This window comes from Myotis daubentonii, chromosome 10, assembly GCF_963259705.1.
Source record: "Myotis daubentonii chromosome 10, mMyoDau2.1, whole genome shotgun sequence".
NCBI lineage: Eukaryota > Metazoa > Chordata > Mammalia > Chiroptera > Vespertilionidae > Myotis > Myotis daubentonii.
The window spans coordinates 34,904,479-34,922,082 of record NC_081849.1 but is presented as its reverse complement, the minus strand read 5'-3'; the positions used below and the strand labels follow the sequence as shown (position 1 = coordinate 34,922,082).

Below are 17,604 nucleotides of genomic sequence, written 5' to 3'. Positions count from 1 at the left end.
TGTATTAGTTTCTGGGGGCTGCTGAAACAAATTACCAAAAACTAGGTGGCTTAAACAACAGAACGATATTCTCTCATAGTTCTGGAGGCTTATGAGTTTTCAGTCCAGGTGTTGGCAAAGTTGTTCTTTCTGGAAGTTCTGAAGAAGAATCCGTCCCATGCCTCTTTCTAGTTCCTGGTGTTTGCCAGCAATCTTTGGCATCCCTTGGCTAGTAAATGTTTCATTCCAGTCCCTGTGTCCTCTTCTCATAGCATTCTCCCCTGTCTATGTGTCTCTGTCCAATTTTCCTCTTCTTATGGGGACACCAGTCATTAGATTAGAGCCCCCTCAAATCCAGTATGACCTCATCTTAACTTGCTCATGTCTGCAAAGACCCTATTTCCAAATAAGGTCACATTCACAGGTTCTGGGCTTAATACCTAAACATACTGTATCTCTTTTGGGACACAGTCTTCACTTCTGTTTGTTTCCTTTGGTGATGAAAAAGCATTGAGCCCTTTTAGTTTGACCCCAAGAGTTTAAGAGGACAGAGTGCTATGGGGTCTTCTAGATTGGAGACACTGCCACCCCTGGTGAGTGCCTGAGTCATTTCACGATGTCAGTCTCATCTGGGTGATGGAAGAATTGCCCCAGCTAGCAGAGTAATGACCTGATTTGTTTGTTTGCTTATCTATTCTTCACCAAGCTGAATCTTTGCTTTCTCTCTGCAGAAGCCCATAACCATGGCGACCCCCTCAGCTGCCTTTGAAGCCCTTATGAATGGAGTGACAAGCTGGGATGTCCCTGAAGATGCCGTCCCATGTGAACTGCTTCTTATTGGAGAGGCTTCCTTCCCAGTGATGCTGAATGACATGGGCCAGGTCCTCATTGCTGCATCCTCCTATGGCCGAGGCCGCCTGGTGGTGGTATCCCATGAAGACTACTTGGTAGAAGCCCAGCTCACTCCCTTTCTCCTCAATGCAGTGGGGTGGCTTTGTTCTTCCCCTGGGGCTCCCGTAGGTGTACACCCATCCCTGGCACCTCTGGCCAAAATCCTCGAGGGCTCTGGGGTGGAGGCAAAGCTTGAACCGGAAGTGAAAGACTCCCTGGGGGTTTACTGTATTGACGCCTACAATGAAACCATGACTGAAAAGTTGGTCAAGTTTATGAAACATGGAGGAGGTTTGCTCATTGGAGGCCAAGCCTGGGATTGGGCCAACCAAGGCGACGATGAAAGGGTTCTGTTCACTTTCCCTGGGAACCTCGTGACCAGCGTGGCAGGCATATACTTCACTGACAACAAAGGAGACACAAGTTTCTGTAAAGTGTCTAAGAAGATGCCCAAGACTCCAGTCTTAGTTAGGTGAGTACATTACCTCAGTGGGGATTGGTCCCAGGTTAAAAAACACACGTTTTTGTGTTCAGGTTATTTCTAGACTATCAGAAGAGAATTTGGCGGATTCGCCATAAATCAACCAGATTTTTAAAATATCCTTAGTCACGGGAGGGGCAGGGTCTCCAATGCAGCTGCCTCCTCAGACCAGACCACTTATCTCTTTGAGGGGAGAAATTTCTTAGTGGCCATTATGTCCCTCAGCATCTAGCTTAATAAAATATATTGCTGAATCCTAGAATTGGCATGACAGATTCAGAAAGGGTCATAGAAGAAGGTTGCTTGCAACTGAAATGCGAAGAAAAGAAAATGGACAAGAGGGACCCCATAAAACAGCCTAGAGCAGCGGTCGCCAACCAGTGGTCCAGGGACCACCGGTGGTCCATGAGGTCCAAAAGATTGGCGACCACTGGTTTAAGGAAACCTTTGGAGCAGTGGTCGCCAACCGGTGGTCCGTGGACCACTGGTGGTCCATGGGGTCTAAAAGGTTGACAACCTCTGGCCTAGAGAGCTGTGGCAAAGGTTTTTAAATGTCTGGCGAGATAGGATTAGGATGGCAGTGAGAAACTGAGATAGCAGAAACGACGGCAGCAGTGATATATGCTATACCTAGGAGTTCGGAGAGGATTTTATCTCTGGGGACAAAAGACCTGATGGTGGAGAATGAAGGAGGTATGTGATGTAGAGACAGCTACACTGAAAGTCTTTGAGAGCACTGCCCAGCCTGTTCTGTTCACATTGTGCTCCCATCCCTCTGACAATGCTGAACAGAGTAGGTTGGTTGGTGGTCGGTAAACTTATATTGGATGGATGATTGAAAGAGCTTAGAAGCTGGAAGTCCCAGGAGTAAAAAAGGTATATCAGACCACGCCCTATATTGTACATTAAAACTCTCAGCAGTGGTATTTCTGATTGATGGGAACAGAGTAAGATAGGATTGGGTTAGGAGGGCACACCAGGGTTAGCAGAGAGACAGGGAATGAGTGTCCTGGCATAGAACTCCTAGAACACCCCCCAGCTCTGTTCTCACATGTTCAATGAGGAGAGACACAGTTATTCAGAGGAATAGTGACTGATCAAATCGATCAAACTTCAGCTTACCAATGATCTTGATCCTAAGGAAGAGGAAGGTAAGACTTGACCATAGTTCTATTTCTTACCAGTTTAATCCCCCTTAGTTGCCTTAAAAGATGTATTTTTCTACCAAAACCATGCCTCTTTTTTCTTTGGCTGTGCCTAAATCATCTCTCATCATCAGTGATTCTAATTTGGGGCTGGTTGGGTTGTCTGTCTGTGCATGTGTGTGTATATGCACATGTGTGTTCGTTCATGGGTAAAATCAACTTGAAGACTAACACTTGAGAAAAAAATCTGACTTAATTAGGAAAATATATACAATCTATTGTGGAAATTATGGGTTATTATATTGGTTATTTATTAGGTAACGTTACATCACACCTTTTGACTCTGGTTATACAGGTAGGTATATCATAGCATTACTCATATGGTAGATGGGTAATTTTTTGACTTGTGTATGAATTGAGGATGACAATAGTTATTTTCCTGAGTGAACTGGCTGAAATGAAGTAAGCAGAAGAAAATAAAAGGTACAGCGTGTGTGTGTGTGTGTGTGTGTGTGTGTGAGTGTGAGAGAGAGAGAGAGAGAGAGAGAGATGAAATGATTAAATGCATAGTTGATATTAGTAGGGAAGATGAGAAAACAATCCTTTCTCCTTTCCCCCACAATTTTCTTAATATTAGCTCTCAAGTGCCCAATGCTGAAATAGAAGCATTGAGCTATCTTTCTCCCACCTGGTGGTGTGGGGAAAAAACTATATGCATTTTTCAAAATTCATTAATTGTACACCTAAGTTGAGATAATTTTACTTTATGTAAATTAAACTGCAATAAACCTTTAAAAATAGGTTCTTTTAATAGAACTTTGAAAAATAAATAATCAGGATGTAATCAGATTCATGTATAAGGATATGCAATTCAGCATTATTTGTGATAGGGAAGAGTAGAATGGCTAAATAAATTACAAAATTATTAACCAACCACTAGAAATATATGTTTCCAAGAATATTTAAGGACATGGGAAAATCTTTTATGGAACACTATTAAATGAAATAAAGTAGGCTACTAAGCTGTTGTTCAGTATGTTCCTAATTTTGCTCAAAAAAATATAGCTATGTTTAGAAAATATTACATAAGAAAAAGGCCAAAATATCACTAATGGGTAGATCTCTCAGATCTATCTTCTACACTAATAAAAGAGAAAGATGCAAATTGACCATACCCCCGAACGCTTCCCATTGGCTAATCAGTAGGTTATGCAAATTAACTGCCAACCAAGATGGCGGCCAGCAGCCAGGCAGCTGAAGCGAACAGGAGGCTTGCTTGCTCCAGCGACGGAGGAAGCCAGCGTTCCCGGCCTGCGGCAGCCCAGCTCTGAGCTCTGGATGCTACAGTGTTGCAATTATAGAAGCTAAACAAGCTCCAGATAGCTGCTTTCAGCCATCAGCGGGCTGAGAGCTTAGAGCACCAGTGATGGCAACAGAGTTTCAATTATAGAAGCTAAACAAAGCCCAGATAACCTGCTTTCAGCAGCTGAGGCCTCAAGCTGGAGCCGGCCTCAGAGCAAAAGCCGGCTCTCAGCTCCAGTGACAGCCATAGAAGGTAAATAAATCCAAGAATAAAAAAAAAGAAAAGAAAAAAAGGAGAGATTGGGAGCTTCAGTCACTCGCCAGCCTGAAAAGGGCCCTCAGCCCCTCATCCAGACTGGCCAGGCACCCCAGTGAGGACCGCCACCCTAAAGGGAGTGTGGGCAGCCTAAAAACAGCCATCAGCCCCTCATCCAGGCTGGCCAGGCACCCCAGTGGGGACCCCTGCCCTAAAGGGGGTGCAGGCAGCCTAAAAATAGCCATCAGCCCCTCACCCAGACTGGCGAGGCACCCCAGTGGGGACCCCCACCCTAAAGGGGGTGTGGGCAGCCTAAAAACAGCCCTCAGCCCCTCACCCAGGCTGGCCAGACACCCCAGTGGGGACCGCCCCCAGAAGCCTCAACAGCCGGTCTTGCCTTGCGACCTAGGAACTGCCCATCAGCGGTCCTGGCTGCAAGGCAAGGCCTGCCCCCAGCAGCAGGTCCAGGCTGCAAGGCAAGGCCTTCCCCCAGAAGCCCCAGCTACTTTAAAAACAGAAGGATCTCCTTTTGAACCAATCTGTTTAGATTCATGATTAGTAAAACAGTATGGAACTAATGAAATACAGTGATAGGAATTAGGAAGTGTGACACTGATGGTTCTGGGCATGTGAAGGGTGAGGGACAGAAGGGTACACACGGTCTTCCCTTCAGTTCTGCTGGAGAGCTCTGAAGGCCGGAGCTGCTCCATGCCCAGAGGAGGTGGGTGTGGTCAGTGGCTCTGTTACAGAACTTCTTGCCAAGCAGAGAGCTTACCCGACCCACAGGAACCTTTTTACTCCAGAAAACAGAAACAGCCAGTTCCCAATGGGCATGGGAAAACCAGTGTACCCTCCTGTGCACAGTGTCCTGATGGAGTGATGTGGGAGGTGGGCGAGGGGAGCAGTGCAGAGTTGTTAGGCAGCTGGAGTGGGAGTGGAAATGCCATGAAATGTCCACAGTCCTGGCTGTGCCCATGGCCTGGGCGGCTCCTCCAGGCCCTGGCTGAGGGATTAGGGCTGATTCTCTCGGAAAGGAATATTCCATGGGTGAAAGATTTACAGGTTCAGGGTGGGCCATGTGCTAGTTTGGGGCAAATCCCTCAGCATTCCTGCTGCCAAGCCCTCAAAGGAATGAGGCAGAGGCACCCCTCACCCCCAAGACCCCTTCGTGGACATTTTAGCATCTACGTGATTTTTAAACCCTTCAGGGAGACTTTCTATCCTGCAGTCCCATCCCACCCCACTGTTGCTGTTTGTCTGCCAGCTGGGTCGAGCATCAAGGCAAAAGGGGGTTAATACTCACTGAAAGACTACTGATCCTACCGGGAAACCAACCTATTTACTGTACTGTTGTAAATATCATACCCTTTATATCCTGTATATTGGCTTCTTTAAAATAAATTGAAATGTCTTAGAAAAAAAGAAGAAGAAAAGGCAAGGCAGGGCGGGACCCAGAAGACCCAGAGCCGCCTGATGTGGTAGTAACTCTATCACTAAGCATTCTGAAAGTCAGTGGCATAAATGCACCAAGTAAAGGACAGATTATGAGGATGAATCAAAAACAAAACCCACTTTAAATATAAAGACACATATAGATTAAAAGTAAATGAATTAAGCTGCAGCCTGCTTTGCTCAGTGCATAGAGCATTAGCCCGTGGACTGAAGGGTCCCAGGTTCGATTCCAGTCAAGGGCATGTACCTCAGTTGCTGGCTTGATCCCCAATCCCTATCAAAGCATGTGCAGGAGGCAACCAATCAATGTGTCTCTCCCTTTCCCTTCACTCTCTCTAAAATTCAATGGAAAAATATCCTTGGGTGAAGATTAACAAAAACAAAGTAAATGGATTAAGTAACATTAAAGAGATCATAAGAAAAATATATTCCAAGTTCTGTTAGTTGTATAATGGTTATGTTTAAATTATTAACACCTAAGAAATTGGGTGAAGGATACATATAATATGCTGTAGTACTTTATAGTTTTTTTAGATGTATGATATTATTTCAAATTAAAATATTAAAAAATTAAAAAATTAATAAAATATTAATTGAAATGTATCTGCATTACATGAAAAATCTCCTAATTGCTTCTAGCATAATTTATTAAATTGCACTAAAATTTACAAGGGTTCAATTAAAAAATATCCTAATTCCAAATGATAAAATAGAAAATATATAATAGTGCAGCTATAAGCACTTATCTGAAAATACAAATTTAAAGACGTGAATTTAAAGAAGGGATTAGCTAAAGAAAGTATATGCACAACCCATGGACACAGACAACAGTATGGTGATGGCCAGAGGGAAGTGAGGGACAAGAGCTGGGTAGAGGGGACAAAAGGGGGAAAATAGGGACATCCTATATAATAATAATAAAAGGCTAATATGCATATTGACTGAACATCAGAATGACCGGTTGCTATGGTGCGCACTGGCCACCAGGGGGCAGATGGTCAATGCAGGAGCTGCCCCCTGGTGGTCAGTGCACTTCTATATGGGGAGTGCCACTCAGCCAGAAGTTGGCTCATGGCTGGCCAGCACAGTGGTGGTGCCAGGAGCCTCTCCCACCTCCGTGGCAGCACTAAAAATGTCCAACTAACAGTTTAGACCTGATCCCTTGTGGGCCTAAGCCTTTAGTCGGACATCCCCAAGAGCTGCCTGGCTGCTAGAAGGATGTCTGACTGCAAGCTTAGGCCTGATCCCCCAGGGAGTGGGCCTAAATCGACAGGAGGACATCCCCCAAGGGGTCCTGGACTGTGAATGGGTGCAGGCTGGGCTGAGGGACCCCCCCCCACCCGAGTGCACAAATTTTTGTGCACTGGGCCTCTAGTCCTATCTAATAAAAGAGAAACATGGTAATTAGCTGTACCTCTGCTACCCTTCCCATTGGCTAATCAGGGCGATATGCAAATTAACTGCCAGCCAAGATGGCGGCCGGCAGCCAGGCAGCTTGAAGCGAACATGAGGCTTGCTTGCTTCAGTGACGGAGGAAGCCAATGTTCCCCGCCTGCTGCTGCCGGCCTCTGAGCTTGCAGTTTGAAACATTGTTACAAATATAGAATCTAAACAAACTCCAGAAACCTGCTTTCAGCCAGCCGGGATCTCAGAGCTGGAGTTGAAACAGTGTTTTCATTATAGAACCCAAACAAACCAGATACCTGCTTTCAGCAGCTGAGGCCTCAGAGCTGGAGCCAAGCCTCAGAGCTAAAGCTGGCCCAGAATAAAAAAATAAAAGAAAAAAAGGAGTGGTTGGGAGCTTCAGTCACCCACCAGCCTGAAAACAGCCCTCAGCCCCTCACCCAGACTGGCCAGGCACCCAAGCGGGACCCCCACCCTGATCCAGGACACCCTTCAGGGCAAACCAGCTGGCCCCCACCCGTGAACCAGGCCTCTATCCTATATAGTAAAAGGGTAATATGCCTCCCAGCACCGGGATCAGCGGAGCCGCAAGGCCTCCTGGCACCGGGATCAGTGTGACAGGGGGCAGCGCCCAAACCCCCTGATCGCCCTGCGGCTCTGTGTGTGATGGGGTGGGGCCACAACCTCCCTATCTGCCCTGCTCTGTTCGTGACAGGGGAAGGCACCCCAAGCCGCTGATCAGCCCTGCTCTGTGCCTGATAGGGGGGAGCTCCCCAACCCCCTGATCACCCTTGGCTCTGTGTGTGACAGGGTGCGGTGCCCCAACCCCCTGATCGGCCCTGCTCTGTGTGTGACAGGGTGCAGTGCCCCAGCCGCCCCCCACGGGCCCTGCTCTGTGTGTGACGGGGTAGGGCCATAACCTTCCCATCAGCCCTGCCCTGAGTGTGACAGGGTGAGGCGCCCAACCCCCTGATCCGCCCTACTCTGTGTGTGACGGGGTGGTGCCCCAACTACCCTATCGGCTCTACTCTGTGAGTGACAGGGGGGAGCTCCTCAACCCCCTGATTTGCCCTGCCCTGAGTGTGACAGGGTGCAGTGCCCCAACCCCCTGATCCATCCTGCTCTGTGTGTGACAGGGGGGAGCTCCCCAACCCCCTGATCGGCCCTGCTCTGTGCATGACAGGGGGGAGCTCCCTAACCCCCTGATCTGCTCTGCTCTGTGCGTGACAGGGGGCAGCGCCCCAACCCCCTGATTGGCCCTGCTCTGTGCGTGACAGGGGGTGGCGCCGCAACCTCCCCATCGACCCTGCCTTGAGTGTGACATGGGGCGGTGCCCCAACCCCCCAATCAGCCCTACCCTGAGCATGACTGAGGGTGGCATCGCAACCTCCCGATCCGCCCTGCTCTGTCTATGACAGGGGGCGGCGCCCCAACTCCCCAATCAGCCCTGCTCTGAGCCCGATCAGGGGCTGCACCTAGGGATTGGGCCTGCCCTCTGCCACCGGGGAGCAGGCCTAAGCCAGCAGGTCGTTATCTCCCGAGGGGTCCCAGACTGTGAGAGGGCACAGGCCGGGCTGAGGGACCCCCCTCCCCCCCGAGTGCACAAATTTTTGTGCACCGGGCCTCTAGTGTATAATAAAATTTTACTAACTGTTTCTCACAAAATAAAGTATAAGTTTTTTTTTAGAGTAAATGCAAGTGGGATGATATTGCACCATAGAACAGAACTTACTAAATCTTAATTCAGCTTTCTTTTCCTTTTTATGAACATTCTCCTTTCTTCAGTTTCAAAATATATGCTTCTTAGTGGGAAATAATAAAATAATCCAGAAGTATACAAAGTAAAAAGTGGAAGATCTTCGTCCTCTACCTATCCCTCTGCCTCTTGCTAATTCTATTTTTCTCCCAGAAGTGATCACAGCTTGGACTGTGTCTTTTCTGGCTCTTTCCCACATTGCTGCGTATGCACTGGTGTTGGGGCAGAAGAGCTAGTGGGGTAGAAAGACAGACAGAGAAAGAGAGATCTGCACTTTGATTCTCACTTAATATATAACATTTTTTCCATATGCCTGAATAAATATGTGCATTATGCTTGGTAATTTCTGTGTAGCATTTCACAGTTGGATTGTTCCGTAAGTCATTTAGCATTAGTACACATTAAGGTTATTTTCTCATTTTTTTCCCTTATCAGCAATGATACAATGAATTTTTTTTTCACTAAAACCCATAGACTTGTTATACATCTATTCATTTTAAACACTCAACAAGTTTCCTTTTAGAAACACCTTATTTTTTAAATCTTCATACATATATAGCAACAGAAAGTAGACTAATGAACACACATGTACTCATCCCCAGGGTCCACAACAATCAACTCCTGGCTGACTGGTATCCACTCATACCCCACTCACTCTCTCCCTTCCAGTCTGTTTTGATGAAAGTCCCAATCACTGCATCATTTCATCCATAAAATAGTGTATCTCTAAAAGATAAAGACTAATTTTTTTGTTAATACTCACCTGAGGATATTTTTCCATTGATTTGTTATCTGAATTTGGTTTTATTAATAAAATAAATTAATATGGATTTATTGATATTCACATAGCACCATAGATAAAGCTATAAACGAAACTTATGTTCAAAATAAATTTCATCAAATACAAGGTCTTGGATCTATTGTCTACTTGCCTAGGATGTGTTCTATTTTTTCACACTTAAAGTAAAAAGCCTCAAGTCAAGGTTTGGACATTTACCTTGGCCATCTGTAATAATCCTTTTTATTTTTCAGTGTACCCGGCAAGCTCTGTAGTGGATGAGAGCTTTCATTGCCTCTTTTCTTTTTTTAATGTATCTTTATTATGGAAAATATTACAGATGTTTCATCGATTGATTGATTGATTTATTTTTAGAGCGAGCGAAAAGGAAGGATGGAGGGGGGAAAGAGAGAGAGAAACATTGATGTGAGAGAGACACATCGATTGGTTGTCTCCCGCACACACCCTGATTGGGGCCAGGGATTGAACCTGCAACCCAGGTACATTCCCCTGACCTGGAATCGAACCCACGACCCTTCAGTGCACAGGCTAACACTGTAACCACTGTGCACACAGGCCAGGGCAAGACTAATTTTTAAATAACCACAATATTGTTAACACATTTTTAAATAGCATTTTTCTGACCTAACAAAATGTCAGTAACAGTGTTGTTTTCTGAAAGCATTCTGTAAATATCTCAGTGTATTTTGTATATAGCTCTGTACTTATCCCTCGGATTATTTGGATTATTCATATTTTTGTGCTTTCTTTGACAGCACATATACTAATAGGATTGTTTGTATTTGATCTAAGTGAGTTCTAAAACAATTACTTCATATCCCCACTGTGATTTTGGAACTGAATTTGGCCTTTATATATTTCAAAGCTATATCTTGGGTTCTAAGAACATGAATTTTGTTATGGTTTGCACGTTTTTGTCTGTATAAAATATTCTTCTTTCTTGCAACAAATATTTTTCACATTGAACTCTATTTTGTTTAACATTATATTTACTATTCCTATCCTTTTTTGTTCTTGATCCATTTAAAAAATATTTACTTTTTAGTATCAGTTTGATTGTGTAACACAATCAGAGCCTTTGTCACTTACAAGGGGAAAATTCATTTATATAATTGAGAAAATTGATGTTTGTTCTAGTTGCTATCATCTTGCTCAGTGCTTTCTGTTATACTTTTTTGTTTTTAATTTTTTTCTCTATTGGTTGAATTTCTTTTTCTCTTTTCACTATTGGGAAATTACAGTTTTTCTGTTCTTTCCAAGTCATCTTTAATTTTTACCCCAGCTCTTTATTTAAAACTAGGGGCCCAGTGCATGAAAATTTGTGCACAGGGGCGGGAGGGGGGCATCCCTCAGCCCGACCTGCACCCTCTCCAATCCGGGAATTTCTGTCTGTCTTTGCAATCATATCAACGAATTGTCTGAGACCCCCAACCCAGTTTGGTTTGTTGCTCACAGAATAACAGAGGCATTATTTTTGCTTCATTGGTGGGGATTTCCTGGAAGTTTTAGGATATCTTCCCTTTAATTTTTCCTAGATACTTTGATTTTACTTATGTCTCTCATCTTTGCTTTCCCTCCATCCCCCACTGCAACAGTAACTTGCTCCAGGCTCAGTTTGCTCTAGTGTCTAGGACAGTGGTCAGCAAACTCATTAGTCAACAGAGCCAAATATCAACAGTACAACAATTGAAATTTCTTTTGAGAGCCAAATTTTTTAAACTTAAACTATATAGGTAGGTACATTGTTATTAATTTAATTAGGATACTCCTACACTGGCCTTTGCTAAAAACGTCCTCAATCTGATTGAGGAACGTTCGCTGAGGTCGACCCCTTCCAACTCTACCATCCACACTCGTATACTTGTTTTGTCTATCTCCTTTCCGAAAACCGACTTCTGCGCATGGGCCACAAATTTTCAATCGCACTGTATGTGTGCGCCCACACGTGGTATTTTGTGGAAGAGCCACACTCAAGGGGCCAAAGAGCCACATGTGGCTCGCGAACCGCGGTTTGTTGACCACTAGTCTAGGAGATCTGTCTGCCACCAGAACTATGATTCCCAGCATTCTTGGTGCTCCCCACACTCTGGGCTTCCGCTTCCAGTCCTGGGGCTGCCATCAGAACTACTATTCCCAGAATTTCTGGTGCTCCCCTTGCTGGGAGCAACCGAGGGAGCCACGACCCCCCAAGCCTCCGGCTCTCCTGCTCTGCTCTCCGCCCAGCGACCGAGGGAGCCACATCCCCCCAAGGGAACAACAGAGGGAGCCACGTCCCCGCAAGCTGCTGGCTCTCCCACTTCTGCTCTCTGCCCAGTGCCTGTGTATGCAAATTAACCCACTATCTTTGTTGGGTTGATTTGCATATTCACTCTGATTGGCTGATGGGTGTAGGGAAGGGACGGTCAATTTACATGTTTCTCTTTTGTTATGTAGGCTTTTTCACACTTATGGGAAAGTTGAAAAAATAACATAATAATAACCTTACCTATCACCTAGATTCACCAGTGGTTAGATTTTGTCACATATTCTATATAAACACACAGGGACAGACTATTTTGCCTAACCACTCGAGAGTAACCTCTGGACATCTTGACATTTCACACCTAAACACTTCAGCATATATCTTCTAAAGACAAAGGCATTGTCCGACATAAGCAAAACACAGCTGTCTCACTCAAAAGTCACATTGATACAATACTCTTATCTAATGTCCATATTTAAATTACTCCAATTGTCCTAACAATGTCTTTTTTTTTTTAATTAAGGATCTAACCAAAATAGTTCCCAGCTTTTCTTATCTTTCAGGACATGAGCATTTTTGAGGCATCCAGCCTGGTTATTGCATGGAATTACCCCTTGGTTTGGATTTGTCTAGTTGCTTTCTCATGAGTACACTCAGTTCAATATTTTTGGCAAGAATATTATACAGGTGACATTGTGTTTATCACAATATATCAAACTAAGAAGACTTGTGGTCAATTTGTTATTGGCGATGTTTAAATTGGCCATTTAGTTAAACTAGAGTTTGCCAGAATTTCCCATTGTAATAGTGCCTTTCGTGCCTTTCCCCTATTTAAATAATTTAAATAATGGCAATTTAGACTATTAATATCCTGTTCAACAATCTTTTACCCTGTGGTTTTATCAACCGTTCATGATCTGTGCCTTAGTCAATATTTATAAAAGTGTTTGCTTCTACCACTTGGGGAGCTCCTGTGTTCCTTAATGATTCATATGAAGTATCACCTCCTCCAGACACTGCCTCCTCCTCTCCTATTCTAATATACTAGTAGATGCCTCTCTTCCAGAAACCCATAGCAACATGATGCTCTAGGACTTACTCCAGCTGAGTATAGGTTTACTTGTAGGTTTTTCCCACAATTGATTGCATGCTTCTTTCCAGAGGAACTTTCCCTCCCCACCCTCACAACATTGTGCTGTTGGTTCTGTGGTTGTTTTTAAATTCTTTTTGCCTTGGTATGGCTCTGTACTCATGGAACCCGCCCCCCCCCCCCCCCGCCTTTTATTTAAAGAAAGCAAATGTGTTATAATTTATTTATAGTTGGTATTCTTTGAAGGTCCAATTGTCACAAATTTGGCAAGTAAGAGCCCTATTAAGATGAGTCCTGCTCTAACCAGTTTGGCTCAGTGGATAGAGCGTCAGCCTGCGGACTCAAGGGTCCCAGGTTCGATTCCGGTCAAGGGCATGTAGCTTGGTTGCAAGCACATCCCCAGTAGGAAGTGTGCAGGAGGCAGCTGATCGATGTTTCTCTCTCATCGATGTTTCTAACTCTCTATCCCTCTTCCTTCCTCTCTGTAAAAAATCAATAATATATATTTTTAAAAAAAAGATGAGTCCTGAGTCCTCTGACAAACCCCATCAGTTTTTAATACTTAATTATTGACACAAGATGTTGCATGTTTACCTGGTCCTCTTCCTGTCCAAAACCTAGATTCAGCTGTTGCTTCAAGGAATCCTGATCCTTTTAGTGGTGAATAGTATTTAGAAACCAAGCTCATCTAGGTGTGCTCATTGCCATTGTACTGTCATCATTTCCGGACCCCTAAAAAAACAGAGCCAAGAAATATATAGGTTTTAATCCTGAATCTATACTGATACCCCCAATTTTAATCCAAAACCACAGAATTATTCTTCTCCTCCACCCACTCCATGTTTGTATCTTCCTCTATCATAGTGAGAATACTGGTTTCCAGCAACTTCATTATGTACTCATTTGCTCAGTCCTGTACTGCACACAAAATAACTTACTATTCCCTTATTATTACCAGCAGCAAACTCACTAAGTTCAGGGTTTTTTTGTAGTTAGTTGTTGTTGTTGTCCTTAGAATATTCTACACAGAGCACAGAAAATACTCTGTTCAAAAATTATTTGAATTGTTTTTTCATTTGGTCCTATTTTTGTTTAACATGAGTTTTCCCCCATATTTGTTGATTCAATTTTAATTTTTGAATATGTAAACTGTGAACAAGGTTACAACAGCAGAATGTATATTCTTTTTAAGTGCACGTGAAATATTCAGGAAGCAAGACCATATGATATGCCATAAAAATGTCTCAACAAGATTAAAAGGATTTAAATCATGAATAGTATGTTCTGATCACAATGGTATTAAGTTAGAAATCAATAGCACAAACATATATGTAATACCTAAATATTTATAAGTTAAAAAACACAAATACTCTGTAAGTCAAAGAAGAAATTACAAAGGATATTATAGAATATTTTGAACTGAATAAAAATGAAAATACAGCATGCCAGAATTTGTGGAATGCAGTTAAAGCAGTGCTTAGAGAGAAATTGAAATGCTTTTATTAGAAAAGTGAAAAATTAAACTCATTGGCCTAAGTTTCCACACCAAAAGGTAAAAAAATAAAAAGGAAAATCAAATTAAACCCAAAATATATGGAAAGATTAAGAAGATAATCAAAATAAGAGCAAAAATAAATGAAATAGGAAATAGAAAAACAATAGAGGAAACAATAAAACCAAAAGCTGGTTGGTAGAAAAAAAAAAAGTATGATAAATTTCTAAGTATATGGTTATGCCAATAACAGAGATAACACAAATTATAAATTCTAGGGATGGAATAAAGGACATTAAAAGGATAATAAGGAAATATTATAACAACTTTATGCCAATAAATTTGACAACTTGGATGAAATGGAAAATTTCCTAATAGACAAAAACTACTAAAATTGACAAAAGAAGAAACAGAAAATATATGTTAATTGAGTTGAACTGTAATTAAAAATGTTTCAATACTAAATGCAATATGGTAGTCTGGATTGGATACTAGAAAACATTAGTGGCAAAACCGGGAAAATTTGTATAAAGTCTAGACTTTAGGTAACAGTATCTTGCCAATGTTAACTTCCTAGTTTTGATAAATGTACTATCTATAATAATAAAAGCGTAATATGCTTATTAGACTGGACATCCTTCCGGACGACCTTCCAGACAAAGCCACGGTGGTGGGGGCTGAGGCAGAGGCAGCTGCCTTGGCAGGGGGCCCAGGCAGCCGCCACAGCGGAGGGGGCTGAGCCCCTTGCACAAATTTCGTGCAGCGGGACTCTAGTGATTGTATAACATGTTAACATTAGGGAAACTGGGTGAGGGGAAAATAGGAACTCTACTATATTGTCAGCTTTTATATTTATTGTTTTAAAATAAAAGCTTTACTTAAAATCAATGACAATGCAAAAAACAACAAAAAAACAAAACAAAAAAACCCAATTTTAAAAAGCCTCCAGACCCAGATAGTGTCACTGATGAATTGTATTAAACATTCAAAGAACAAATAATACTAATCCTACATGAACTCTTCTAGAAAACAGGAGAGAAGGAAAATTTTTGGAACTTGATTTATTAAACCAGCATTTCTCTGGGACCAAAACCAGAGAAAGACATCCCAAGAAAAGTACACTACAGAACAATATCCCTCATGAACAAGATGCAAAAATTCTTTTAAAAAATATTGTGAATAGAATATAGCGATATAGAGAAAGGATAATACAACATGATGAAGTAGGACTTATCTTAGGAATGTGTGGCTGCTTTTACATTCAAACATCAAATTAATTCACCATATTAACAAAACAAATAAGAAAACCATATAATTAAAGACATGCACACACACATACACAACACACACACACACACACACAGCACTTGACAAACTTTAATACCTAATCATGATAAAATGTGAGCAAACTCAAAATAAAAAGGGACCCTAATGTGGCAAGAGTTATCTCTGAAAAAACAAACCTAAGAATGTACTGAATGGTAAAATACCCTAAGATTGAGAACAAGGAAAGGAAGAATATCTGCTCCCACTGGTTTTAGTCAACATTGTTCAAAAGGGCCTAGCCAATGCAATAAGGCAAGTAGAAGAAGGCATAGAGATTAAAAATTAAGAAGTAAACCCATGTTTATTTGCAGAAAGCATGATCATTTGTGTAAAAAAAATGTTCAGTCTACAAAAAAAGCTACTATAATAATTAAGCAAAGTTGCAGAATACAAGTTCAACATTCAAAAATTAATTATATTTTATATACTAGCAGCCAAAAAAAAGTTATTGAAATTAAAAATACAGTATCAATTAAAACAGGACCCAAAACATGAAATGCTAATGGATAAATTTAACAAAATATGTTACTGGACCTGTATGTTGAAAACTACAAAACATATTGAGACAAATTTAATAAAACCTAAAGAAATGGAAAAATACACCATGTTAATGTATCAGAACACTCAATATTTTAACCTATGGTGGTTTGGCATAAGGATAGAAATACAGATGAATGAAACAGACTAGATCAGTGGTTCTCAACCTGTGGGTCGCGACCCCTTTGGGGGTCAAACGACCCTTTCACAGGGGTCACCTAAGACCATCAGAAAACACATATATAATTACATATTTTTTTGTGATTAATCACTATGCTTTAATTATGTTCAGTTTGTAACAATGAAAATACATCCTGCATATCAGATATTTACATTACGATTCATAACAGTAGCAAAATTACAGTTATGAAGTAGCAACGAAAATAATTTTATGGTTGGGGGTCGCCACAACATGAGGAACTGTATTAAAGGGTCGCGGCATTAGGAGGTTGAGAACCACTGGACTAGACAGTTAAAAAATAGACCCACAGTTTTATGCACAATTAGTTTTTGGCAAGGTGCTAAAAATCTTTTCAACAGATGGTTCTGAAACCTTTATGGGGGATAAAATCTCGAAATGTATCCCACTCCATACATAATAAATAATTAAAAATTGATCTTGATTTAAATGCAGAAGCTAAAATTCATTGTTTTTCAGTGTTTCCTTGCAGCTTCCTTCTGACCATACAGTTGCCATAGCCTTACCTATCACAAATGGTATAGGGATCTATACCACTGGGATCTCAGCTCTGGGATCTCAGCTTATAGAGGTCACTCTGCCCCCATATTCCCTAATCATCCCACAGGCTCCATCTCCATTTTGGGCAGGAACAGATGGTGCTCTGAAAAAACATATAGCATGGATATGCAGCAGTCCTGTGGGCTGGCAATGAATGGCTGAAGAGCTGGAGTAGATAGTCAGTCCTCTTGGGTTCAGGTAACAGGAGGGTCTCACTAGAATTGAGTCCAGTCAGCCCCCCTGGCCCACATCTATAGATATATATAAAAGGCTAATATGCAAAGTATCCCCTCAGGAGTTTGACCGGGAGACCGGGAGTTCGATCCCTCACTATGTCATGTGCTGATCACCAGGGAGTGGCATGGAATGAAGGAAGGCCCCAGTTGGCAGCCAGGGAAGGAAGGCCCCAATTGGCCCTGATCTCCAGCCAGGCCTAGGGACCCTAACCATGCATGAATTTCATACACTGGGCCTCTAGTTTTGAAATAATAGTGATTCTAACAGCACCATGAACTCAACTGTCCATTGAAGTTTTTTCCAGAAAACTAATAGCATGAAATTTATAAACAAGACTCCTTATAAGGATGAAAAGATGATTTTCCATTCAGTTCTTTTGTTGTTTTTGTTTAATATATTTTTATTGACTTCAGAAAGGAAGGGAAAGGGAGAGAGAGATAGAAACATCAATAATGAGAGAGAATTATTTATCGGCT

The 17,604-nt window shown here is 42.3% G+C and overlaps 1 protein-coding gene across 4 annotated transcripts in view; it reads left to right on the top strand.

The window, feature by feature from the left end:
* TCAF1 (TRPM8 channel associated factor 1) overlaps positions 1-17,604 on the top strand; it is a 46,170-nt gene that overhangs the window by 18,181 nt on the left and 10,385 nt on the right. For all 4 annotated transcript variants that reach the window (XM_059712066.1, XM_059712068.1, XM_059712065.1 and 1 more), the window contains exon 2: positions 711-1,342. In XM_059712066.1, the coding sequence (XP_059568049.1) occupies positions 723-1,342 (620 nt within the window). In that variant the 5' untranslated portion in view covers positions 711-722. The remainder of the gene's footprint in view (positions 1-710; positions 1,343-17,604) is intronic.